Source organism: Ochotona princeps, chromosome 1 (genome assembly GCF_030435755.1).
Source record: "Ochotona princeps isolate mOchPri1 chromosome 1, mOchPri1.hap1, whole genome shotgun sequence".
NCBI classification, from domain to species: domain Eukaryota; kingdom Metazoa; phylum Chordata; class Mammalia; order Lagomorpha; family Ochotonidae; genus Ochotona; species Ochotona princeps.
The window spans coordinates 20251952-20278983 of NC_080832.1; the positions used below are offsets into that span (position 1 = coordinate 20251952).

Genomic DNA, 27032 nt, shown 5'->3' on the forward strand with positions numbered 1-27032 from the left:
CCTCCCTCCAATTCAAGCTTCCTGGTGCCAACTAAGTTTGCTTCCTGAAAAACAGTCCTTAGCTAGTCATTAACCAATTTTAAAACTCAAAGTGCCTTCCCTCAGGGAACAGCTCCAATCCCTCAGCGCGTCTCTAAAGAGCCGTTGAAATCTGGCCCTAATTCTCTGTCATTCCCATCACCATGCACAACCCAACATGCAGTGCACTTTTTCCACCACCTGGAATGTTCTTCCCTCCTCACCCACACGGCTGCCAATGTTCAATGCCTTCTGTAGGACTCACCTCACATTGCCCTCTCCTTAGGCTTCTCTCACTCACGCTACTCACAAAGCCATGAACAGGCTCCGCTTCCTTTCTTGTCCCCACCGCCTCTCATACTCTACGCTGAGTTTTGTGGGTTCCAAGCAGTGTGAGAACACCTGCAGAGCAGAGGTGCACCTTGCTCACTTCTGGGCCTCGCATCTAGCAGCAGTGATGGACCAAAAGCCACACTCGCTGAATGAATAAGCCGGGGCACAGACAAGTCTGTTTTGACCATTAAAGGACATTGGAAGTTTAATTGAGCACTGTGTGTGTGTGTGTGTGTGTGTGTGTGTGTGTGTGTGTAGACTCAACTAAAGGTTGACATCAGAAAGTCAAGTGACTTGCTCATATATTTGTTTTTTTTTAAACATATATTTTTATTGCATTTCATTTTTTTAAAATTAATTACATTGCATTATGTGATACATTTTTTATGCACTGGGATTCTCCCCACCCCTTCCCACACCCTCCCCCCACGGTGGATTGCTCCACCTTGCTGCATTTCCATAGTTCAAATTCAGTTGACATTCTTTCAGTGGAAGTATTTACCAAGCATAAAGTCCAGCATCTTATTGTCCTGGTAAGTTCAATGGTTTCTTGGTGAGACCATCTCTGGTCTGAAGGTAGAGCCAGCAGATTATCATCCCAATCAGTTAAAAGCCCCAACATAATATTTCCAACCATTTACAACATTGTGGCATTAATTGACATGGTATCGATTAACCAATATGTTAATAGTAGAATGCAGGTTCTCAACCACAACCTGTGACTTCTTCATAGACATTTCAATTTTGGTTTATATTCAACCGTGTTCTATACACCTTAAACTGGCTTAGATTGCTATTCAGCTGTCTCATGCCTATTTTAATTTTAGTATTTAGCAGTTTATAGCATTGAAGCATGTTCTTGCTGAACCTGGCTGTTTTTCGGGTGGTCCAACTCTATAATTCTAACAGGATATATGTCAACAGTTTAGGTGAGCATGTGTAGGAGGGGTGTGCAGAGAAATCTTCCATACCCCAGTGAGGAGTAACTAATCTTTGTGTCCCACCCAGTGAGTTATAAGTGCATCCCCGCTGTTTCCTGTCTGTTTCTAAGCTTTTCTTGTTGTTCTCTGTTTATCTATTCTAGTTTTGTTTGTTTGTTTGTTTGTTTGTTTTGAGGGGTGATGTTGGCAACACCCTCGTCGCCACGTACCCCGAGCCGAGCGGAGGGACTAGGGTTGCAACGCAGAGAGACAAGACAAGGCAACACGCAGTACACCGAATGCCGGTCGATGACAGAATGATCTTTATTGCAACTCCAGACTTTCTTTTATACTCTGCTTAGCTCCTCCCAGTAGTGGCCACCCTAAATCCCTTCAGTTCCTCCCAGTAGTGGCAACCCTAAATCCCTTCAGTTCCTCCCAGTGTTTATCCAATCCTCTAGTGGCCACCCTAAATCCCTTGAGTTTTATCCAATCCCTTGGCAGATAACTTGACAATAGGAAGCAGGAACTTGCGGTTAAGCCAGTGGCTATATGTATCAGGCCAAAATTACCAATCCTGTTATGCTCTGAGAAACAAGCTAAGCTGTGGAGTTAATCCTTGGGAGACCGGGGCCTGCATGTCCCCCTTTTTTTGTTTTTTTTAATGGACGCCTGTCTTAGGTTGTCCAGCAGTCAGTTGACGCCTTACCCGTCATGGGGAGCCCCACCTGGGGAATCCCTGTCTTAGGTTGGTCATCAGCGCTGCCAGATCTTACCCGTCTCTGGCTGCCCATCACACCATGTTCAGCACTAGGGTTTTCCACAGCTAAATCCATCATGGTTTGTCAAATAATGACCTGGTCTTCCTTACACCAGGCACAGAGGACATCAGGGAGAGAGGCCGACAGTCTAATACACAGTTGTAGCATTTAACAAAAACCCAGTATATTGGATAATGGCTGCAGGGTGGTGGGGAGGGGATACATAGTTTCCTTCCTTCTTACTTCACCTTTCAAACCTGCTCTGTTTGGTCTTAAAACAAGCTTCCTGAAATCAAAAGCCAAAAAGCAGTTCAGTGGTTACCAGAAATTCGAGACATGATAAATTGATAACTAAAGAGTGTACATGTCCATGTGTGTAACTATTGCTATTCCTTTTGGAAGAGAGACTGTTTAGCCTAGCAGCTAAGGTACCAGGAGGAAGCCTGTGGCAGGCAGTCTCCCAAAGCAAAATACCTGGGTATAATGTCTGACTCAGGCTGCTGAATACAGCCTCCTGTTAAATTTAGCACTCCATGGGAATAGGCAACTGTGACACCTCAAGCAAGTGGGTCCCCACCACCCATGGGGTAACTTATTTTACATTGGAACGATCAGTTAAAGTGGCATCTTTTACAATATGGCTACCTTAACTAATGACACTGTTTCTATAATGAAAACTCACTGAGAGAGTGGGTTTTAAATGTATGTGATGTGCTACATATATCAATTTACTTATTTTTGGTGTTTTATATTCTATATGTGTTTCCAAACACCATCACTCATGGAGAACTACATTTGATTTGACTCATTTGAGATAAACAAGTATTTTAATTGATGAAACATGTAAACACCTTAGTAATACCAGTGTCAATAAAGCCCCATGGTTCACTACATTTTCAACAGATTCTGACCTGCTACACACCCACATTCATATGATCATAATCTGGCATCCCTGGAGTCTGAAAATTCTTTCTGCTGGTACTGTGGGGAAGAAATGACCACAAGAAGCTGAGTTCGAGCTGCTCACCATCTTTCTCCACCAGAGCAGCCTGTCTGTCACCATGGCTTCTCGTAGACTACAAAGGTTACAGGATTCTGAGCTATTATGACCATGCAGCTGTTGATTGGACAGCCGGTACGGTTACTGTGGAGCCATATGAGGTCAACAAGACCCAGCCAATTAGAATGACTCCTGTCTTCAGGACAGCCACACGTGCTTGTGTGTGTGAGGCAAGAGTAAGGGCTGAGGCAAGAGCTCAGGTTCAGAGCAACTACCTCCTGCTTGGTCATGGCCCACTGAAGGTCATGGGCTTGTCTCCTCTCTGTTAGTCCCACTCATCCACCTGCCTGCTACCCAACTGTGTTCTGAAGCTTGACAGAAACTGTGGCAGCTGGGTTCCTCTGAATATTGATGGACTGCACTCTCCACCCTTTATTATAACAGTCTTGGTAACAGATCAAAAAGAGGTGCCTGCTAGGAGAACACATATTTTACCTACTCACCTCGCGCCACTCTCTCTGCTGCTAGCAGGTAGACTATATCCTGTTTCAAACCATCTTCCCTTATGCCAACCTGACTCTCAATCATTACAAAATTTTGCTGTGAACAAACCTTGGCTACGGACCACCAGTTAGGAATCTATATGATTATTAGCTCTGATATTTTCAGCTCTCTCGTCTAAGATCAGTTGGGTGTACATGTGTAGGCTCACCTCCAGAGCTTCCATTCTGTTCCATTGGTCTTTGACTTTGCTTCTGTATCAGACTTATTTTTTTAAAGATTTCCTTATATTATTGAAAAAGCAGATACAGAGAAAAAGATTTTCCACCCGCTGGTCCACCCCTCAGTGGCCACAATAGCTTAAGCTGAGCCAAAGCTGAGCCAGTAGCCTCTTCCTGGTCTCCACATGGGTGAAGGGTCCCAAGGCATTTGGCTATTCTTCATTGCTTTCCAAGGCAACAAGAAGGAAGCTGGATGGGATGTGGCGCAGACACATTAATCGGCTCCCATATGGGATCCCAGAGCATGTAAGGGAAGGATATAGCCACTAGGCTATCATGACAGGCCCAGTATCAGAATTTTGATTACCACATCCATATGTTATAACAAGTTATAAAATATATATATATCAGTTATATGTCCCAGCATGTTGGCCTAATGGTTTAAGTCCTCACCTTGCCTGGCCAGGATCCCATATGGGCACCAGTGTTTTTTCTAAATAAACTTTAAGGGTGCGGTTAGCACGTTCAACAATGGCTTGACCCTGAGGATTATAAGGAATGCCTGTTTTGTGAGTTATATTAAAATCTTGGCAGAACTTCTCAAAACCTTGGCTAACATAGGCCGGTCCATTATCGGTCTTAATTTGTTTGGGGACGCCCATATAGGCAAAGGCCTGTAAACAGTGGGCTTTAACATCTTTTAATTTCTCTCCTGAATGAGCGGAGGCATATATTACATGGGAATAGGTATCAACTGAAACATGCACATATTGAAGTTTTCCAAAGGAAGGGATGTGGGTAACATCCATTTGCCACACATGATTGGGCAATAACCCTCTGGGATTAACCCCTAGGGATGGGACAGAACAATATTGAGCGCAGACTTCACAATTGGTGACAATCTGGGTGGCTTGTTCTCTAGTCACCTTAGCATGTAATCTCAGGGAAGCTGCATTGAGATGGAACCTTTTATGAAGGCGCACTGCCTGTTCATAAGGGTCCATGGCCAGGGATATGTGCAACACCTGAGTCAACGAATCTGCCCATACATTACCCTCGCTTAGGGGGCCAGGCAAGGAGGTATGCGCTCTTATATGCCCAACAAATAAGGGACAAGTGCGCTGCCAAATCTGCTGCTGTAATTGTAAAAGAAGCAAATAAACTGAGGAGGTAGGGGCTATATAGGCTGTGGTTTCTAAAGGTAAAACAACATGAGCCACATAGCAGCTATCTGTGTATAAATTCAGGGGCTCATCATGATCTGAAACAGGTTTTGGGAGGCGCCCTAGGGTGGGGCTGAGGGTGTTGAACAGCGGCTGCTATCACTTGCCCAAGGGCATGGGTGGAGTCAATATGTCTGCAGATTTTGAGATAATCATGCAGGGACTTATCTCTGTGGAACCTGAGGGCATCCTGGCAATATTTATTAGCATTCTCAAAGGCTATATGCTTAATTACTGGCATTGCTGGCTCCACGTTACCAAAGATCTTAGTAGCAACCTGCATAATACGGTCCACAAATTCTTGAAAAGGTTCTGTAGGGCCTTGCAAGACCTTGGAAAGCTGGTCTCCTGTATTAGTATTAGGTAAGGCCTTCCAGGCTCCAAGGGCTGCATTTGCTATCTGTGCATAAACTCCTAGGTCATAATTAACTTGTTGTTGGATGCCCTCAAAAGGTCCAGTGCCAGTAAGCATTTCAAGGCTTCGATCTGCATGTCCCCCAGCCGCGTTCTGTTCAGCAAAAAATCTGCACCTATCTTGAAAATCCCCTTTCCATAGGAGAAAGTCACCACCATCGAGAGCAGAGCGGCACAATTGCATCCAATCACTAGGAGTAAGATTCAAACTCAAAAAGGATTCTATGAGTGCAAGAGTAAAGGGTGCCTGGGCACCATAATCTTTAACAGCCTGCTTTACATTTTTGAGGTCTTTAAATTGAAGGGGCTGATGCTCCCGGCGAGGGGGACCCCCTCGAACTGGGACCTCTATTACAGGGAAGCATCGAACCCCACCCACAGGCTGATCAGTGAGACCGTCACTCCATGGCCGTGTGGGGTAATTATTGGGTGAATGGCCCGCGGCATCCTCCTCAGGAGGAGCGGTAGGGGTCACAAAATTAGGGGCATATGGTGGTGGTCTGGAACTGGACAGTTTGCCAGAGGAACGTGCACCTATTCCTGCTTTCTTTAACTTTCTTTTAACGTCCCTAATTTCCCGCTTTAAGAAAACCTTCTCTTTATCCTTAATTTTCCGCTTTAAGAAAACCTCCTCATCTCGTTTGTCCTCACTCTCTTCCGAGGAAGAGGCCTCGTTCTCATCTGAAGAAGAGGCTTCACTCTCCTCTAAAGAAGAGACCTCACTCTCCTCTAAAGAAGAGGTCTCACTCGGGGTGGTTTCACTCGAGGCCGCCTCGTTCCAGGCTTCCAAGGACCGTAGAACTTCCCACCCCTGGATTGCTTCAAAAGTAGTCTGTACTTCTCTTAACTGTCTCTCAACTTTCACTTTATCAGTAAATAATGAATCACGGACTAAGCGCCACAAAGAAAAGTTAACAATGGGGAAATTATCTGGGTCTTTTTGTAAACAGGATTGTAAATTGGCCTTAACCTGTTCCCAATCGGGAATATTGAAGTTGCCTGAAACAATAAACCAAGGACTGCTAGATTGAATGGCTTTAACAAAATTTCTAATCATTTTAAATTTAACTGGCATCCCCAGTTGACGTAGAAGTTCTTCAAGCTCGGTGGCCAATTTATCCCGGGAGAAGGCAGAACCCATTTTATCGTCCTTTTCATCGGATAAATTAAACACCAAGACCTAACTATACTTCAAAATAAATCTAAAACCTGACTATACTTCAAAATAAATCGAAAACTTAAAAAATAAATCCAAAACCTAGTTATATTTCAAAATAAGTCTAAAACCTAACTATATTTCAAAATAAAACTAAAACCTAACTATATTTCAAAATGAACCTCCCTCTCCTACCAGTTTAGGAGAGACTTACAATACGTCCCACTTACCTGAATCAGCTGGCCAGACTCTTGGGACGACCCTTCGTCGTATCCTCTCTTTCTCAATCTCGGTGGGAACCTCCAGATGTTGGCAACACCCTCGTCGCCACGTACCCCGAGCCGAGCGGAGGGACTAGGGTTGCAACGCAGAGAGACAAGACAAGGCAACACGCAGTACACCGAATGCCGGTCGATGACAGAATGATCTTTATTGCAACTCCAGACTTTCTTTTATACTCTGCTTAGCTCCTCCCAGTAGTGGCCACCCTAAATCCCTTCAGTTCCTCCCAGTAGTGGCAACCCTAAATCCCTTCAGTTCCTCCCAGTGTTTATCCAATCCTCTAGTGGCCACCCTAAATCCCTTGAGTTTTATCCAATCCCTTGGCAGATAACTTGACAATAGGAAGCAGGAACTTGCGGTTAAGCCAGTGGCTATATGTATCAGGCCAAAATTACCAATCCTGTTATGCTCTGAGAAACAAGCTAAGCTGTGGAGTTAATCCTTGGGAGACCGGGGCCTGCATGGTTTCTGGAGCACTCCTGATGGTTATTACGAGAGGGGGTGGGGACCCAAAATTGGAAGCAGGCAAGGACCAGAGAAAGCTCCTCTCCCTAGTCCCGAAGGAAGTTTAGTGTTCTTCTGTTTCTGCGGACTGTTCAGGGATCCTGGTTGTTGTTCCGATGACCTTGGATCCTGCAAGGCAGGATTTGGGCTTCTTCCATCCCATGTGGTAGATCCAAATGGAGGTGGGTGACCTCAGAGTTCTTGGTCTCCAAAGGCACTCCAATTCCCCGTGGTCTCCTTGGCAGTAGGGATGTAGTCCTCAGTGCTCATACTGATAGTCCTTGTTGAGGATCTAGGAGTCTTCAGGGTTGGGATAAAAGCCTCCTCCTGTCCTCCTGTTCCACTCTGGGGACCCCTCCCTGCTCTATGCTCATATATTTGCACAGAAGAAGCCCTAAAGAAGAAACAAGAAGGAAAGCCTGGACATGGCCTGTGAATTGAAGAGTATAATGCTCTGTGGTGCTTGTGCTGAGGTTTGACAAAAGGACATTTCAAATTAGCAGGGGTGGGGAGAAGAGAGAACACTTGTGTACTGCAAACAAACCAGCAAAGTTGTAAACACAAAGAAATGTGTGTGGTCCTCCCGTGTGCTGTCTGCATCCCTCGTGTAGTTTGTAGATCAGGGAGGGTCAGCGTGGCTTTCAAAAGGTATAGGATGGCCTCAGACTTCCCTAAATGTCTCCTCCAATCACACATGTACATGGGTCCCTTCCCTAAGCAATCTGCCTTGAGGCCAAATCCCCCAGAATAAGATCCAAACTAAGCCAAACACTTAACAAGCCTGTCCTGAGACAGATAACACATGTACGCCAGGATACCAAGGGAAAAAAGCACATGGAAAAAAAAAAATCTTAACTTTATAGGGAAAAGAACTTTGCATGAAGATGTAAGAAAAATTTGAAATTCATGCACAGTTCAGCCATAATGCACATTTTCATGAAGGAAAAAAAATACTCACAAATTTGCAGGCTTCCTGAACTAGACATTTTTATTTTTCTTTCTACAGTTATATGTCATAAGAAAAACTGTCAAATTTATACCATTGTCAAGAACCATTACATGCATGAGTTGCAACATTCTTTGCACCAAAATAAATCTTTTCATTACATTTTTCCACAAACTTTTAAAACTATTCTCATATTTGTATACTCATGCTATGCAAATACTGACACTCTACTAAATTACCATAGGACACACCTCTTGAAAAAGTAAGTTCGGGCCCGGCACAACAGCTCAGTGGCTAAATCGTCACCTTGCATTCCCTGGGTTCCCATATGGGCACCGGTTTGTGTCCTGGCTGCTCCACTTCCCATCCAGCGCCCTGCCTGTGACCCAGGAAAGTAGCAGAGGATGGCCCAGAGCCTTGGCATCCTGCACCTGCATGGGACACACTGAGGAAGCTCCTGGCTCCTGGCTTCAGATCAGCTCAGCTCCGGCCATAGCAGCAACTTGGGGAGTGAACCAGCAGTGGTTCACCTTCTCGCTATAAATCTGTCTTTCCAATAAAATAAAATAAAAAGTACATACATCTTAAAAGAAGCTATCCAGCTCTATGTTTTCTATATGAATAGTGTCGAGATGGAAGTTCATGCATAATGCAATATCTGATCAGTTCCATACAAAGACTCAACCATTGATACCACATAAAAAAAAGCATAGAAGGAACATCACGATCCTCATAGTTGTGCCTTCTAAACTACCTGGAGTGACAGAATGAACTAAAATACAAAGAGTTTTATTAATGAGCTTTTCAAGACCTGTAATTTTGGGTGAGTCCAGCAGCCTCAATACCTGCATTTTAAATCTTTTAAAAAACACTATATCGGGCCCAGCGGTGTGGCCTAGTGGCTAAAGTCCTCGGCTTGAACGCCCCAGGATCCCATATGGTCACCGGTTCTAATCCCGGCAGCTCCACTTCCCATCCAGCTCCCTGCTTGTGGCCTGGGAAAGCAGTTGAGGACGGCCCAAAGCTTTGGGACCCTGCACCCGCGTGGGAGACCCAGAAGAGCCCCAGGATCCTGGCCTCGGGTCGGCGCAGCACCGGCCGTTGCGCTCACTTGGGGAGTGAATCATCGGACAGAAGATCTTCCTCTCTGTCTCTCCTCCTCTCTGTATATCTGACTTTGTAATAAAAATAAATAAATCTTAAAAAAAAAAAACACTATATCGTCAAGACTAAAAACATGCAATTCAACTTGAGAAATGGATACAATACAACAAAGAACCAGACTTTATCTGTAAGTTTATTTGTGTTGAGTTTAATTTTTTGGTTTCATTTCATGGTCTCTCTCTCCCATAACAAATCTGAAAAGGTTCCCTCATAATTGGTTCATTAGAACTCACCCCACTTTTTATTTTATTTTACTCCTGCACAGCCAACCTCAGTACGGAAGTCAGTTCTGTTAAGGATTATAAGAAGAATCCATTTTTCCCTAAGCAGCTGCTCTTTTTTTTCTTTGATCCTGAGTCTTATGAACATCTCAGCAACAGGTCCCATTGAATTCTGTGATGTAAGCGCAAATTCCACCCATGACTTACAGAGCGGCAACTGTGCATCTGAACACCCCTTGATGGTTGTATAACCAATGAAGGAAAAATATACCTTCCTGTATCTTCAAAAAGATTAAAGATTAGAACTCAATGCATAACCACAAATAATTCAAGGACCATAAGATCCTTGGGCTTTGTCCCTCGGTTTGGCTTGGCTTGGCTAGCTCGACGTAACAACATCATAAGCACTCAGATGCTTTTAGAGTCATCGGGAACCTGCTTCAGTGGATCCCAAATCACTGAATTCTTTAAACCATTTGTAGCATTTAAAAACCACCATTCCTCCTTTAAATATCACTTATTTTTACCTAGACAAATCATTTTGTTTCTGAAGTAAGCACAGATTTATTCAATAGAAGCACCAGCTTTCTATCTGGAATTTTTAAAAAAGGGGCGGGAGTCAAATATATTTAAGACTTTCCTTTAACGTTCAAGATAAGAAAACTGAGGCTAGAATGGCAGCACAATGGCCAATCCTACTCCTGCAAGCACTGGAATTCTATATGGGCATCTGTTCAAGTCCCAGCTACTGCCCTTTCCATCAGGCTTCCTGCTAATGGCCTGGGAAAGCAGTTGAGGATGGCCCAAAGCACTGGGAAACTGCACCAGTGTGGGAGAACCAGAAGAAACTCCTGGCTCCTGGCTTCAGATAAGCTCAGCACCAGCTGTTGCAGCCATTTGGATAATAAACCAGCAATGAAAGATCTCTCCCTCTGTCTCTCCTTCTCTCTATAAATCTGCCTTTCTAATAAAACTAAAAAAGAAAGAAAATGAGTAAAGAGGACAGAATTGAACACTTGTTTTTCCTACCATGAGTCAAAAACCCACTTGTCTTGGAAATCCCATCTTAGTGCAAGAGCCTGTGCAACTCCTCTGGAAGGAAACAGACCCTGCGGGTAAGCGCAAGAAGCATGAATGTTAACAGCCCACAGTAGGCCATGGAAAGTTTCCCACGGGCATACATTAGTCATGGATTGGGGGCAGACCAGGCTGAATCAGTTTACGTCATCCACTGGCAAATCTGAACACCAGAGCAGAGTGTGGGTCAGGCCAGGTTCGGTCACAACAAAAACCAGTGCACAATACAGAATGCCAAGGTGAGGTTGCTTGTACTGGATGTGACTGCAGCGCCCATCCAGCACACATGAGAACCAGGAAGGGAGGGGGCGGGGCCGGCAGGGGGACTATGGGGAGGTTCCCTTGCTGGACAGCTACTCTCACTGCACAGTATGAGCTGGGATGAGGGCAGACCAGACTAAGCAGGGCTACAACACCTGTGGGCCTCATGTGGACTAGATCAGGGAAAAGCCAGGCTGGGCTGATTGATCCTACTGGTGCAAACAAAATTAGGGTGGATGAGGGTTGTTTGGGCTTAGCCGCAGCATCAGCTGGCAGAAGCTGGCACTGGGAGCTAAATCTGTCAAGTCAAACCACAGAACCACCTGGAGAGTGCATAATCCAGGAGTGAGAGACACCTGGGAGGGAAATAGTGGGCTCCTCCCTCTTGGGTTACCACTATCACGGGAGGGCACAAAAACTAGGACAGGGCCTGGGGTGGCTAGACAGAGAGGCACTCAACAACACCCATGAGGGCTTGATTGTTGAGCTGGTTAGATGGATCTAAGCTTCAATACCCATCAACATGTATGAGAGCCAACTGGGATGTGGGACAGACTGGCATAGTCTGCTACACATACTGGCAAACCAGGGTAGGGTCGTGCCTGGTGGGGTTATTGTGGGTTGCTCCGACTAGGCGGTTGCTCCGACTAGGCTGCAGCTCCCACTGGTTTATGTGAGGGCTGAGTATGCGCTGGGCAGAACCAGGCTGGACTGCAACACCCATTGGTTCCAGTGGAAGTTGGGGCTGAAAACAGAACCAACCCAGCAATTGCAACCACGAGCTGATCGTGGTGATGGAATGTGCCGGGCCCAGTACTTGCTAGTACATACAAGAATCAGGTCTGGGAACACCTCAGACAAAGTTTCTTTGGGGATCTCCCCAATTGAACTGCTGGACTCAGAACCCTAACCAAAAAAGACAGAAGAAAGAACAAGTCAATCAACCACCTCAGCTATATGTTGGCAGTGAGATACCAAGCAAATGGAGACTCTATGATGGACTATGTCAATCAGTGGATTCTTCAATGACCTCATCGTGTTTGGAGTGGCAAGACTGGCAGCAATTCATAGCTGATGAACTATCAAAACCACTTGAGCAAGTATCTCAGAGCATGCCCTACATCCGGGACCTGGGGTGGGTGGGAAACTGGGTGGGGCTTCTCCCTCAATATCCCCCATTTACCTCAGATACAAGAAGGAAACAATATGGAAATAATAGTCTTACCCACTTTCCTATAGCCCTTAAACATTTTTACCCTAATTAACTATGTAAAGATTGTCAAAAATAAAATTTAAAAATGGGAAAAAAAAGAAAATCCCATCTTAGAATATTATGTAATAGGTTTGCACAATGAGTCATTCAGAACACTCCCACCTTACATAGTTATCTAAGGAGAGCGGTAAGATTGTAAAGTCGGGTCCGCAGCAGCAGAAGAGGTTAAATACACTGAAGCAATAAACAAAGAGTGCAATGACAAAGGCACGTGAGGCTAACTATTTGGTTTGATCTTTGGTTCAATGAGCCACACTAAGACATGCAGTAAATTTCATCCCTCTCCTGACTGCGGGTTGATTTTCACTCAGTTTACCAAACTCATCAATACAGACAGCAAAAGAAAAAATATCCAAAATTATAAAACCCTTTATCCTTTTAAATTGGTCAAAAGAAATGTATATAAGTAGAAATAAACATCTGACAATAGCTTTTCTTACTCCTCTGAAAAAAAAAGACCACTTTCACTTCAATTCCAAAACTCTTAAACCCACCTCTGTTGTACATAAACCATCAGGATCAACAAGAAGAGCTCACTGAGCTTGTTAAAACCACTGAATCAACATCTGGAAGGAGGATTCTGATAAACAACTGTGAGTTAGGAGCTCCATGTATGACAAGCCCAGAATTATGTGTCAAAATGAGAGCATATGCATGATCTATATAATTATTGACTTAATGTTAGATATTGCACTTCACACATGGTCCTTAAGGGTCAAGAAACCAATCAATTAGTACCAACCTCAAAATAGGATCTACACAATATTTCTCATATAAATGTTGTATACCTGGAACTAGAGAATATTTAAGCCAATAATACTTTCAAAGCTAAAGTAGATGTGTTCATTTCCAAATGGTATCACACAAAATGATACTTGTATTAGATTTCTCTTCTACCACAGAAGTGTCATTTCAGCTCTTTGAAGAGATTGTGTTACATAATTAAATGCTGACATACTGAACTGGACATAAATAATAATTGCAGCTGGCCATTAACCCCAAGAAAGCTCATTTGAAAATATTCACCAATGAGGTGTTATTCCTGTGCTTTATGTGTGGCCAAGCTCCAAGGATTCTGATACACAGAACTGGTAATTCCCTAAACCAAGATCTTGTTTGCTGTCAAATGCACAACTAAATCCCCTTATTAACAAGGCCAAGAGAACAAGCTCTGGTAGGGCAGCCCTATGACATAAATGAACCTCAAGTGTTGCACTGCCCGATGACCCAAGGGTGAACACCACCTGATCAGAGAGAAGCCAGCAAGTTCACCTTCCTGCCCACTTCCCATGTGGAAATCCAGAGAAAGCAGAAGTAAAAACAAAACCACTCAGATCTGCTTTCCATTTCCGAGTCCACAGTCATGGAGTAAACACCTATCAGGAGCTCATGTTGCCTCACATTGTGATATCGAATTGAATGTCAATATTATTGAACAGTGAAGGCATTCAAAAAGAGAAAAAAAAAAAAAACAGTGAAAACGTCTGCCAACACACATATGCTAAGGTGGGAAAAAAACACATCTAGCCAATACTGCCTTGAAACCAGAGGAGTCCTTTTGTGTGTGTGTGTGATTAGATTACATTTTAACTAATATTTACAACTGCCTAAATGGTCCAGCAGGCTCCCTGGTTCCCAGAAAACCATCATACCAGCATCTAGTCCAAACTTCTGGGTTCACATAAGGTTCAATAAAATTGAGTTTTCCATTCTGTCTATATCATTAATGCGCTTCCTTTGCTTAGGCTCATTTTGAGCAATTCACATTTTCCAGTCATGAATGGATCTCCTATAAATCTTTCACAGCCATAGTAACAGGTCATGAGAATTCAATTACTACAGAAAACTTTCTCCTGGTAGCACTGCCTCAGCATAATGAGGGGATGACATGGAGAGTATTTTTACACACATAGCAAGAATAGCTGCTCTCCTCCACTAAACTTGAATTTCCATCAGTCCTACTGTCCATCACCACAAATCCCCAGGGCTCCTGGAAAAAAACAAACCTGCTCAAAGACTTCCCTTCAATGTACAGGTATTCCAGCCAAGAAAAGCTTTGGAAAAAAAATAAGAAACTATTTTTCATGGTCCCTTACCCAGTTTAGAAAAATACCCCCACAGATATTTCTCTAATGACTATAAAAGAAAGTAGGATACCTATTCCTCCCTCGGTAGAAAGCAACCACTGTCTTTCCTTAAGAAGAAGAAAAAAAAAAGCAGCTTCTGAAGGACTAACAAATAAAGTAATTGTCCTCATAATTTGGATAAAATTGAATCTTGTTAAGCAAGTTAACTTTGTGACAAACATAGCATATTTTCAGGTTCACTGTAAATGTAACTAGATATATTACTGCATAATAAATAGTTTGTTTTATTTTTGTTTCCCTAGCCTCTCTCTTCTTCCCTCCCCCACACACCTCAACCAACTCTTTCAATACCGCAGATACCTATCTGGGCATCAGACCAGGAATTAAATGGTGCCAAATGTCAGTGCATCTGAAATCCACTACCTTTTTTCTCCAGCCAGTTAAAAGCCTTGAGCAGCAGTCAGAGGAAAAGGAAAAGGGAATTCACATCAGAAACAAATTATCAATTTCTCTATCTTCCACCCAAAGGACTGTCTGTCCTCTGGCATTTTCCCCTTTGCTGACTTTCAACAGAGAATGACAGAGACTGAAGTCAGAGAAAAAAAAAAAAAAAAAAAAAAAACAAGGAAGACAGGACAGGCGCAAAGGCAACAGCTCTCCCATACAGCCTACTCTCCCTCCCTGGGCTCTGCTGCCAGCCAGGGATCTGCAGGAGTTCTGCCCTGCAGGCCAAGGTCCCCACCTTTTAACTGTGAACGAAGACATCAAGGAGCGTATAAATCCATCAAATACAATGCAACAATTTGCAAGGAACAGAGTCAGACACACAATAAAGAACCACGCAGGTACAGCTCAATAACCTGCTTTGTACGTTAGAAGTTTGGGCACTAGGCAGAGGTCAATCCCAGAGTTCCCAGCAGCAGAGCAACTATGTTCTAACCCCAGCTCTCTCAAACTCCGGAGCTTTTGCCATTGAATAAACACCGACTGCTCACCTATTATGAGCCAGAAACTGGGCTAAGTGCCAGAAATGTATTGGTCCCCACTTATGCAGTGAAATTCCAGTGGGAAGAAAATTAGCAAATGCACAAAACAAGAAAAGTTGCAGATAGTAATAAAAACAATACAGGGAGCTTAAATACAGTGGAGCAGTCAAGTGTGACTGGGAGAGCTGCTCTCCAAAGTCAGCGGGGAAGGTGACATTCAAGCTTAGACCTAAATGACAACAAGGAATCAGGCAAAGACAGGGAGAAAAGAGATGTGCAAAGGTCTTAGGAAGGCACACCTGGGCTTTTGGGAACATGGAGAGAAATCCAACACACGAAATCCCTTCTGTACTGCTCACACTTCTGAAAATAGTGGCTGTGAAAACTCAACTCTTCACATCACACTCATAACTGCTCATGGTAAGTACCTGAGAAACGTAAGATGCCAGAATTATCATCATCACCATCATCAGGGAAAGCCCAGCTCTAGAGACTGGGTGACTGCGTCACAAGACCACTAACGCGTCCTCCATAATTACATCCCGGTGTAGACAAGGACAGAAAAGGTAAAAAAAAAAAAAAAAAAGAGAGAGAGAGAGAGAGAGAGAACTGATACACTCAGCCTTCTTGCCCAAGGTCATTTAAAGAACTGAACCATGCAACAACGTGAAGTTTACCTGACTAATCTGTGTCCTTTCCCATCACAGAGTCCATGAGCCCAATCCTTACATTGTCAGAAACTCCACATGTTGACACAACATCCTTGGCCCTGAGTTCCACTCCTTTAAAGGACACTAGGCTGAAACGCATCCCAAGAGCACTGAGAATAACGCAGAAGGATGGATTATGCTATGTTAGCCATTTTAAAGTACACTAGTTACTGAGTGAGAAGAGCAATGAGGCTATGTGATTTTATTTGCATCTTATACCAGTTTATCTGTACTTCATGTTTGGGATGTTCCTGCACAAGTTTCAAATAATTTATTCCCTTAGTGATAGATTTCACTTTAAAATATGTTAATGTATGATCCCTAAATATTTACTAACTCATTGAACTTTCTGAAGCTTACTAGCTAAGACTGTCCGTATAAGTTATCAATAATGAACTTGAAACATAAGCCTCTAAGTCAGAAAAAGCTCTACTTCTACTCAACTTCAACTTCTTGATCATCAGACAACAAACTCTTTCAAGTTCTTAAGTTTACTTGGACCCAAGGTAAATGAACACCCACAGAATTATGCCATTACAAAGAGAAACTGTTTCTTTTAATATGTGAAAATGGCTTTTTTTTTAATTTTATTTTTATTACAAAGTCAGATGTACTGAGAGGAGGAGAGATAGAGAGGAAGTGGAGCTGCCGGGATTAGAACCAGCAGCCATATGGGATCAAGGCGAGGACCTTAGCCACTAGGCCATGCTGCCGAGCCCGTGAAAATGGCTTTTACAAATGAGATTAAAAACTTTCATACATGGCATGCAGCAAATTAATGCCAAATGAGAGTAACATGAATAACCTCGGTAATATAACACAACAAGTACTTTTTATTACGCCACACTTGCAGAATGCCCAAACTTCAGGATTTGAGGAGAAGGAAGGAGAAAAATCTTCACCAACCAAGAAATGAAGTGCTTTCCCTGGCACTCCCATCTCTGCCTTCACTCTCCCCTAACCGAATCCTCCCGAAACATTACAGAAGATTAGAATCAAAATTCTTCTGTTTTAAAAATAAAAAAAGGTATTCCTCTTTGCAAAATAAAAAGCAACGCATTCAGCAGGGTACTTACTCAAGGAGAATCTTAAAAATACACGTTGTTCCTTCGCATTGGGTAAGTTTTGGAGTTCCGTGAGAACTCTGCCACTCTATACTAAGCATTTACCACAAAAGAATTGAAACAAACAAATAAACAAAAGGAAAGCGTTGACTTCAGAATACAAGACTGAGACTAGACTAGCAGCCTGGTTTACTAGTGCTTTGAAATTTCTCTGCTCACTTTTGAAACACAATCCAGCCAAAAGAACGTGATTCATATCTCAACTATGCAATAGCTAAATTACCAACGTTTTTTGAAGTCGATGCCACCAAGGAAAAAATTGCCATAAACTTGGCACTCAAGCATTAAGAAAAATATAGAGGCTTTAAAAAAATATAAGAACAATACAAATCCACTGAAGACCTTTAGAAAATATATATACTCAAAAAGCAAAAAATAATAAATACAGCACGCCAAGATGACCACTTTTAATATTCTAGTGTGTAACCCACTAAATTTTTTTTAAAGATTTGTTTATTTTTATTGGAAAGCTGGATATACAGAGAGGAGGAGAGACAGAGAGGAAGATCTTCTGTCCGATGATTCACTCCCCAAGTGACGGCAACAGCTGGAGCTGAGCCAATCCAAAGCCAGGATCCTGGGGCTCTTCTGGGTCTCCCACATGGGTGCAGGGTCCCAAGGCTCTGGGCTGTCCTCAACTGCTTTCCCAGGCCACAAGCAGGGAGCTGAATGGGAAGCAGTGCCACCAGGATTAGAACCGGCGCCCATATGGATTCCCACTGTGTTCAAGGTGAGGACTTTAACCACTACGCTATAGCGTAGGGGCCCGTAACCCACTAAATTTTTTTTAAGTTTTTTAAAATATTTTTATTTTGTTTTTATTGCGAAGTCAGATATACAAAGAACAGGCAAGACAGAGAGGAAGATATTCCGTCCAAAGATTCACTCCCCAAGTGGCCACAACAGCTGGAGCTACACCAATCTGAAGCCAGGAGCCAGGAGCTTTCTCCAGGTCTCCCACATGGGTGCAGGTCCCAAGGCTTTGGGCTGTCCTCGACTGCTTTCCCAGGTCACAAGCAGGGAGCTGAATGGGAAGCAGGGCTGCTGGGATTAGAACTGGTGCCTGTATGGGATCCCAGTGTGTGCAAGGCGAGGACTTTAGCCATTAGACCATCGCACAGGACCCTAAAATTTATTTTTACAAAAATGGGTTCATGCAACATTTTTTCCTTAATAATATAATAAGAAACTATTTTTTGATTATACATACATGTACGTATTACTATTTTATGAATAGTCTTTGACTTAATGGGTATACCTAATTTAATTAGCTATAGGGATACTCTACTGATCTGTTCAAATGTACTCCAAAAATAATAATAATAATAATTGTAATAAGCAGAATGGGTTTACTACCCTATCCCAAGGTTATCTAATCAGGATATACTTTATTGAGTTGTCCATGAACAATTCCAGAATTTGTAATCTCTCCAAAACACTTTGGGGAATAGTGACCCAATCAGTTCCCAATATTGCATTTTGGTGTTACACTATTTTCCTGTTACAAATAATACTGTGACCAACTTTTTGCATGTAGATTTTTTTATGTAGTGCCTAGAAGAAAGCTCTATAAATAGAACTTCTAGCCAATTGATATGTAGTTATTAAAAAACATTCAATAATTTTTGCCAAATCATTCCAGGGCAATGTGCAATAGTTCTTTGAAATAATTTTAACTTGACGAACTATTTGAAAGCACTGCACTCATGTTTAAACCCAGTATCTTTTTTAATTTAAATGCTGTGTATAATTAATCTTTATGGGAATGGCTAACATATAATTTATAAACATCAAAGGTTTTTCTATAGTGGAGGTCAACACTAACAAAGCTGTAAGATTCCACCTGCTGAGAGGCAGCACTGGTGTAACAGGCTTCACCTCAGCCTGCAGCGAGCGCATCCTGTGAGTTCTGGCTGCCCACTTTCTATTGAGCACCCTGCCTATGGCCCAGGAAGGCAACCAACAACAGTATCACAAAGGCAAATGCATAGCCTAACGTAATTAATTTAGCTCCCTTAATCAGTACACGTTGCTGAAGGTTAAAATAATAACAAATAATCCCCTAACATAATATATAAGATAGGCCATATGACAAAAACAGGCCTTGGGTTGTTCTGCTTTATAGTGACACTGGATGTCATTTTTATAATCTCAGAGTCAGTCTGAAAGTTACTTAAGCGACATGGCACTATGCATATACACATATGAATAAAAGTAGGACTCCCTTTTTAAACATGTAAATATACTGGTGACAACATATACTACTTTTTCTACCGTTACCTATACCTCACATGTCATGATATATTTAAGTAGTAGAAAGTTAATCTTGCAGCTGCTACAAAGGGACTTTACTACTGTAATAATTGGGGAATAAGAGGGGAAGGTGGGAAAATGGGGAGGGAGGGAAGAACACTTCTAATCTACAAAACCAGGATGCTGGTTCACAGGCTAATCCTCCGCCTGCAGCGTCAGCATCTCATACGGACACCAGGAGTTCTAGTCCTGGCTGTTCCACTTTTGATCCAACCACCTGCTTGTGCACTGGGGAAGCAGCAGACAATGACCACTGCACCCACGTGAGAGACCTGGAAGAAGCTCCTGGCTTCCATTCAGCTCAGCTCAGGTAGATAAAGCCATTTGGAGAGTAAACCAGAAGACTGAAGATCTCTCTCTCTTTCTATCTCCTTCCCTCTATAAATCTGCTTTTGAAGTAAAAATAAATAAATCTTTAAAAACAAATGTCCCTTGTTGATCCATTTGTACAGCCAGAATCAGAAAGCATTCAACTAAATAAAGAAGGCTGCTGCAGAATTGGTAGCATCCTGACATCTCCAATTTAAGTGGTCTGCTTAAAACCATCCATTTGGGCTACCTCAATGAAAACAGTACCATGTTCATAGGAAGCTTCAATAGGACCAAAAGGAGCTGTGGCCACCTGGAGGAATAGGGCTAAGGATATGAGGTCCTGGTACGCAAGTCAGGAAAGAACCCTTCCTTCAGAAGCTCTGCAACTTCCCACTGGAAGCACAGACTCTTCAATTTCCAGAAACTAGCAGGAAGGTATATCGCTGTATTTTTGTCACTCAATCAAGCAATCTTCTAAACAAACAGCATTCAGCCACAAGCAGTGGTTACCCCAAGCGATGGCAGCAAACATGCAGTAAGACAAAATTGGGCTGAGAAGTGAAGTCAGGGCACTCAGAGGTGTTAACATGACGTTTTATAAAGTAAGATCCATTTCTTAGAATGAGTTTCACAGGAAAAAAACTTTGCTTACAAGGACAATGAAAAATAAGTCAGGGCCCCTTCACCTCAGATACATAAATAATATAATAAAAATATATATTTAAAAAAACCTAAAAAAAGAAAAATAAGCCAGGAAACCAACGTCTTTTACAGAGTTTTTACATAAAAATCCATAATTTTCTGGAGTTTCCATCACCTACCAGATCTGGACTTAATGATATCACTGAATTCGTTCTGTGCATCTTCAGGCCTGGCTTCCTGTTCTCCATATTTGGCCATCTTGGTTGAGCTTCAGAATAATCCAAAGACTTTAACAAGTCCTTTATTTTAAGACTTCCAGCTTTTGGTAACAGTCCAGCCTGACATCAGAACCTAAAAGCAAAAAGGAAAGCATGGACTTAAAATGTGCATAATGTATATAATTTAGTATATGACTGTAGACAGTTACATATGGCAGTCTTTCAGTATTTCCCAAACACTTCGCAGGTGTAAGCCACTGATCTTGGCCATGGACATATCAACAACAGATAAGGTCTCTGCTATGATAAGCCTATAGACACTGAGCAATCTATCACATAATGAGTTACTTCATTATAATCCTGATGGGCTACAAAGAAAGGAGGAGCACAGATTAAAAACTGCATACAGTAGAGAAGTCTGACTGCATTGAACAATTAGCAATGATAGTTGAGCCAAGCCTTCAAGATTAGAAGAATTTAATTAGCCAAAAAGGAAAGTGTGTAAGGAGGAAAAAGAAGTATCCCCGTATGAAGTGGCAGAAATGACAGATTCAAAGGGCGAAGGTACAAGTCAGCTACTTGTTGGAAAGAAGATACCCCAGAAACAAGTGCAAGGCAATTTCAAAAAGTTCCTAGAAAATTCACCCATCTTTTAGCTCCATTTTCCAGGAACTTATTGAAACCCTTTCATGTATCAGTTGAACTAGGTGAAACAGCTATACGGTACTAGGAACAGCACCTTGGAGACCAGGCAAGGTTTTCAATCTTTCTTTCAAAAGCAATAAGGACCCCCCAGATAGCTTAAAGCAGGAAAGTAACACAAGCATATTGGACTTCTAAAAGGATGCTGTAGGGCCCGGCGGCGTGGCCTAGCGGCTAAAGTCCTCGCCTTGAAAGCCCCGGGATCCCATGTGGGTGCTGGTTCTAGTCCCGGCAGCTCCACTTCCCATCCAGCTCCCTGCTTGTGGCCTGGGACAGCAGTCGAGGACGGCCCAATGCATTGGGACACTGCACCCGCGTGGGAGACCCGGAAGAGGTTCCAGGTTCCCGGCATCGGATCGGCGGGCACCGGCCCGTTGCGGCTCACTTGGGGAGTGAATCATTGGACAGAAGATCTTCCTCTCTGTCTCTCCTCCTCTCTGTATATCTGGCTGTAATAAAAAAATGAATAAATCTTTAAAAATAAATAAATAAAAGGATGCTGTAACTGAAGATGGGGAAGCAGTGAAGACTGAATCTATCAACAAGCCACTGAAAGAAACTAGACCAGTTAACATGGATGCCAAATAAAAATCTCTTTCAACTCTTCTGTAATCTTAAATATGTCCCTTAACATGTTTGGGGGGAAATTCCTGTCTTTGATCCAGTAATCAAACTTCATATAACCAATAACAAGCTATTATGTGAAACAACAAAAATGTACCACAGCCTCTGTACAGCAACTTTGTCAAAATATCCATAGTGAAGCTTAGCATGGGCAGATGAGTCCAGGCTGTGGGGAGTTTATAGAACAAATGGCCTCGTTACTTCACAATTGTCAATGTTATGAAAACAAAAACTACCCAGGAAAAGAGGAACTTGATGCAGTAAAATAGATTAAACAAATGGGATGACCTCAGAATTTTAAAACTTATTGGGAATCATCTGAAATACCTAAATTCAGACTGCACATTGGACAATATTATTTTAACAACATTAAATTTCCTGAACATTAACTGGGTTGCTATTGTGAAGGAAAATATCTTTGGTAGTAGGAGACATACCATGACATATTTAGCAATGCAGACTGATGATATCTTCAACTTCATTTCCAACAGGGCAGCCACATTTACCTGTAGCTATCTTAATCTGCATGCATGCTGCTATGTACATGTATACATGTAAGCATACAAAGAGAGAAGGAAACGCAGTAACTGTTGTAAAGTAAGTGGGCAAACTAATTAAATGGCATCTGGCTTTTTATTATGTTGATTTTCCTATTATAACATTACATGCAGGAAATGGCTATTGCCCAGACGAGGGTAGATGCGTAAGAAATGAGTGGGTACATGGTGTAGGGATGAGGGCAGATGGATAACAAATAAATGGCTAAGTGGGCATGTAGACATCAAGTAAACAAAGCCAGTAAGATGTATGAAGTGACTGGATATTATAGGCCCGGTACACTAAAACAAAAACAAAAACAAACAAAAACAAAAACAAAAATGACTCCCCAATTTTGGTGTGGGCAATTAAGGGACAGGTGAGTCAGTCCCCGAGCCATGAACCCTGGAAGACACTAGCTGGCAAAAGAAACAATGAATATGCTTGGAATATGCTAGAATAGGGTTGCCTCTTGGAACTCTTAGTGCAGACAACAAAGGAGTAATTGGAAATACAGATCAGAAACTGAGGAATGGCCAGGGTGAGTGCTATACAGCTAAACATGTACATGTTACATCCACTGACACAGATTTTATCTGGAAGACACATCCTATGATTTCTGCTGAGCCCAGACACCATTCAAAAGAATTCTAGAGGTTGGCCATTTGCTATGGCCAAACGTGTCACTTGGTATGCCTGCCCTCCATGTCAGAGTGCCTGGGTTCAAGTCACCACACTGCTTCTAATCCAACATCCTGATAATGTGCACACTAACAGGCAGCAGACCACGGCTCAGGTGTCTGCATCCCTGCCACCATTTGGGAGGACACAGCTTTGACAAGGTCTAGCTCTGGTCATAACACGCATTCGTGAGTAAACCAATAAATAGTCTCTGTCTCTCTCTCTCCTCTCTCCCTTTTCTTCCCTCCCTCTCACCCTCATCATTCTGCATTTTAAATAATGTTTTTTAAAGAAGAATCCACTCTAGCATTACTATTCTAAAACACAATATTTTACATATTATGCTTTATCATATATTCAAGTACATATCATATGGCATTATGTTATCAGATACAATATTCATAGTATGTAACAGTTTTTTATCAAGACAGAAAAGGGGTGTATTCTTAATAATAAAAAGATCCAAGTTATTAGAAAACATTTTTAATAAAGTAGCTGAGGCAGATGAAAACAGAGAACCTTGCTAAAGCTTCAAGAACCATTTCCTCTCTGGTAGCGAAGAATATGCGGATACATCAATCTGCCAGAGTTTATGAGAGTGTAAAAAACATTTTATATGGTTTTACTACTGCTAAGAATTTATGGATTCCTGTGTGATTAAATTATTTTCTGCAGGTACAAAACTGTAAAAGATTTGCTAAACTCTTAAGTGGTATTTTATTCTATCCAAGCATCAAAAACTTTGTTCAGAAAAAAAAAAGTGCATACAAATTTGATTATGGAAAATCAGATTTGCTCAGGAAAAAAAAAATGTCTTTCCTGGAAGACATACTCCCTTTGAGATACTGCTAATGTTCTCCACAAATGTTCTGGGTCAAGGGTCTCTACCCAGTGCTGTTCGAAAAAGACTGTCCAGTGTACAAAAGAAAGGTAAACTATTTACACAGAACTTGATTTCTTTTGCACAGGGCTAGTAATACTTCCTCATGATAAAGTTTGACTTTACTATGAGGCTCACTTTTCAAATTTCCTCTTCGTGGCAGTGAAGCTCTTTGTCATTCTGCAAAGGCAGAGAAGACCAGCAGGGAGCACGAAAAGAGTGGGGGAGGGAGGAGAAAAACAGATGTGACAGACGCAGGGCTAGCCACTGCCCATCACCCGAACGTGCCCATGGCCAGGAGACTCAATTTGACTGGGGCCTGGGGGAGAGGCAGAGAAGCCTCCTGCTTAGCCCTGTAACGGCTTGTCGAAAGACAGAATCGAAGTTGCACAACTAACACTGTGTCCCAGTGTCATGCTTCACTTCCACACCCTTGGAATGGACGGAATGCCACCTTGCATTCCGATCTAGGTGAGAATCTGAGAACACCTGAATGGTCTTTAGTAGCAGCCGTAAGCCATGGACCATTGCAATTAAGTATTATCACTGCCCTAGCTTTCCATTCTCTCAAAATGCTGTTCTATAGTTAATCCAGATGTTTTCCACTGCAACCAACCCCACACTCAACTCCCCACCTATTCACCAGCTGTTACCACAAAACATCCCTGGCTGTCCTATGAATCAGCAGCAGTAGCATGGCCATACCCCTAAGGTGAAAATACAGGGAATGGCCTTCAAGGTAAAAGCTGTGTTGTCACTCGTTTTAATACGAGGGTTCCCTGATGTAACAACATGAAACACGCCACGACATCCCTCTGTGAGTGAGGATTCAACAATCAGCTACCACGACGGAAATTCGGGTGAGTCCCTGGACAAAACTTCATTCACTAGGAACCCAGCGATGCGGGAGGGTAGAAAGGGACGCCAAGGCAGCCAAACACACTCAGACACCACCGAGTGCCAAGACCTGCTGTTCACTCTCGGCCGCGCTCCAGGTTAATACAACTGTGATTAATACCACTGTGATTAATACCGTTTACAGAGCCAATAAATTTCAGGTAACCACCCAAATGAGCGTTAAAGAGCTGTCTCACAGGTCCCATAAACGCTGGTAAGGAAAGAGAGGCGGGGGATGGCTCCACTTAAGCCCTGACCCTCGCAGCTCCGAGCTCCTAAGCTGGGGGACCCACGCGCTTTGCATTCCTCCAGATCTTGTCTGACCCTGTGAGATCTTCGTGCTGCGTCCACCAGCCACCAGGCCTCGAGGGCCCAACCCCACACCCGTAGTCCGTGCAAGTTTCCAAGGAATGGATACCGTGCAACCGCAGGGCCCGGAGGCCCGCAGCGCCGGCCCCACCCGGGGACCCCCACCTCGCCCCGAGCTCTGGCCTCGGTGACCGACGCACCGACGGTTCCAAGCGCGCTAGGGGGAAGTGAACTGGCGAGGCCACCTTGACCCAGGTGAGCCGAGGCTAGGAGACCTTGCCCGGATAGTGAGCCCCGGTCTCTTCAGGTTAACGTTCAAAGTAAGCGCGAAGTCGGCACGTTTTCTCCTCCACTTGAAACAACCCTGGAACATGTCCCCTTCACCACCTAGGGCTTTAGCGCAAAGTTGCTCAGTCCACAACTACTGCCTAGTCGGCTTTGTAAGTGGCCCTGGGTCACCAGAACCTAGACCCTGAGCCAAACAGGGGCAGGAATTACCTTGTCGGCGCGGCAAGCGATGCCAGGAGTCCGGAAAGCGCGGCGACCGCGCGGGGGCCCTCCGCCTCACCCGGGCGACTGGCGGGGAGTTGGGAATCCGCGGCTACACGCTCCGGGACCCCACCCTCAGCAGCAGTAAGCACCCCAGAGGGCAAGCACAGCTCCTGCCCAGCGCCCGGCGGGGAAGAGTCCCCTGCCGCTGGCAAGTCACTCTCTTCCCACCCTCTCCTGACCGACTCAGCCCGGGCCCCGCCTTCCCCTGGCCGGGGTTTGTGACAGGCTCTCCTAGGAGGCCACGTCCCCTCTTGGAGATCACTGGCCAAGAGCCCTGCACCGCGCGCTACACAGACGCGCGAGCCTCTCGCCCCGGCGCGACAGAGTCTTTGAGGGGAGCAAGGTGGCGGCACGCACCCAGTCCCAGGAGACAGGGTCGTTGGGAACCAGCACGGTGTCTTAGGACCTCCTCTCCACACTTTTGGAGCCTCTGTCTACCGCCCAGGGGAACTGAAGTGCGGCGGTGAGGAGCGTGCAGGCACAAGTTGGTTTCCATCCTTGGCCTGACACTTGAGAAGCAGCTCGGGATGCCCATCCGGGCCGGAAGAGCCGCACCAGAGTCCCACCCCTCCCTGCCCCGCTCCCTAGCGGGCTGTGGTCACCTTACCCAGTTGAGGCTTCAATAATGCATGGGCTTACCTGCCACGCAGGGGCCGCCACCGCCACAGCGTCCCCAGCCCGCCCTGGTCTCCTCGGGGAGTGTTTGGGTCGGAGCAACTGCGGGGCTGTACGTGAGGGTGAGGGTGCAATCTTTTTTTTTTTTTTTTCCTTAATAAAACTTGAAGAACCAGACAAGATCCGAAAGACCGAAAAAAAAAATGAAGACCCAATTGGAAACGCCCCGGGCTTGTGCAATCTTCCTGCCCCGTAGTTCCGCCAAAAACAAAAACAGTCCAAGAGCAAACCTGGAGCAGGCGCGAAGGCACCAAGTTTGCCAAATTCTCAAGATTTCCGTCTGCAGAAACGACCCAAAGCCTGGGGAGGGGTCGGGGGGCACCGCTCCCCGAAATTCCCCCAATCGGCTGGGGGCGCCACAGGCTCCTTCTCGTCCCCTCAGCGGGAGAAAGCCCGCGGCCCTCGGGGCTGCCTACTCCGCTCCTCCGGGGAAAGGCGGACTCCACAACTTTGTGCTCGAGAGCGGCTAGCAGCTGCCGCGGCTCCTCCTCCTCCGCCGCCGCCGCCG

The 27032-nt window shown here is 44.0% G+C and overlaps 1 protein-coding gene across 2 annotated transcripts in view; it reads right to left on the reverse strand.

Moving 5' to 3' along the window:
* Positions 1 to 26595, reverse strand: part of UTRN (utrophin) — a 507084-nt gene extending 480489 nt beyond the window's left edge. Inside the window, exons 1-2 of one of the 2 annotated variants that reach the window (XM_058667660.1) lie at positions 26489 to 26595; positions 20629 to 20800 (exon numbers count right to left, since the gene is read on the reverse strand). In XM_058667660.1, the coding sequence (XP_058523643.1) occupies positions 20629 to 20707 (79 nt within the window). In that variant the 5' untranslated portion in view covers positions 20708 to 20800; positions 26489 to 26595. Of the gene's footprint in view, positions 1 to 20628; positions 20801 to 25795; positions 26010 to 26488 lie in introns of those variants that run through there. The other variant, XM_058667612.1, reaches the window with a different exon arrangement.
* Between the last annotated feature and the right edge of the window lie 437 nt (positions 26596 to 27032).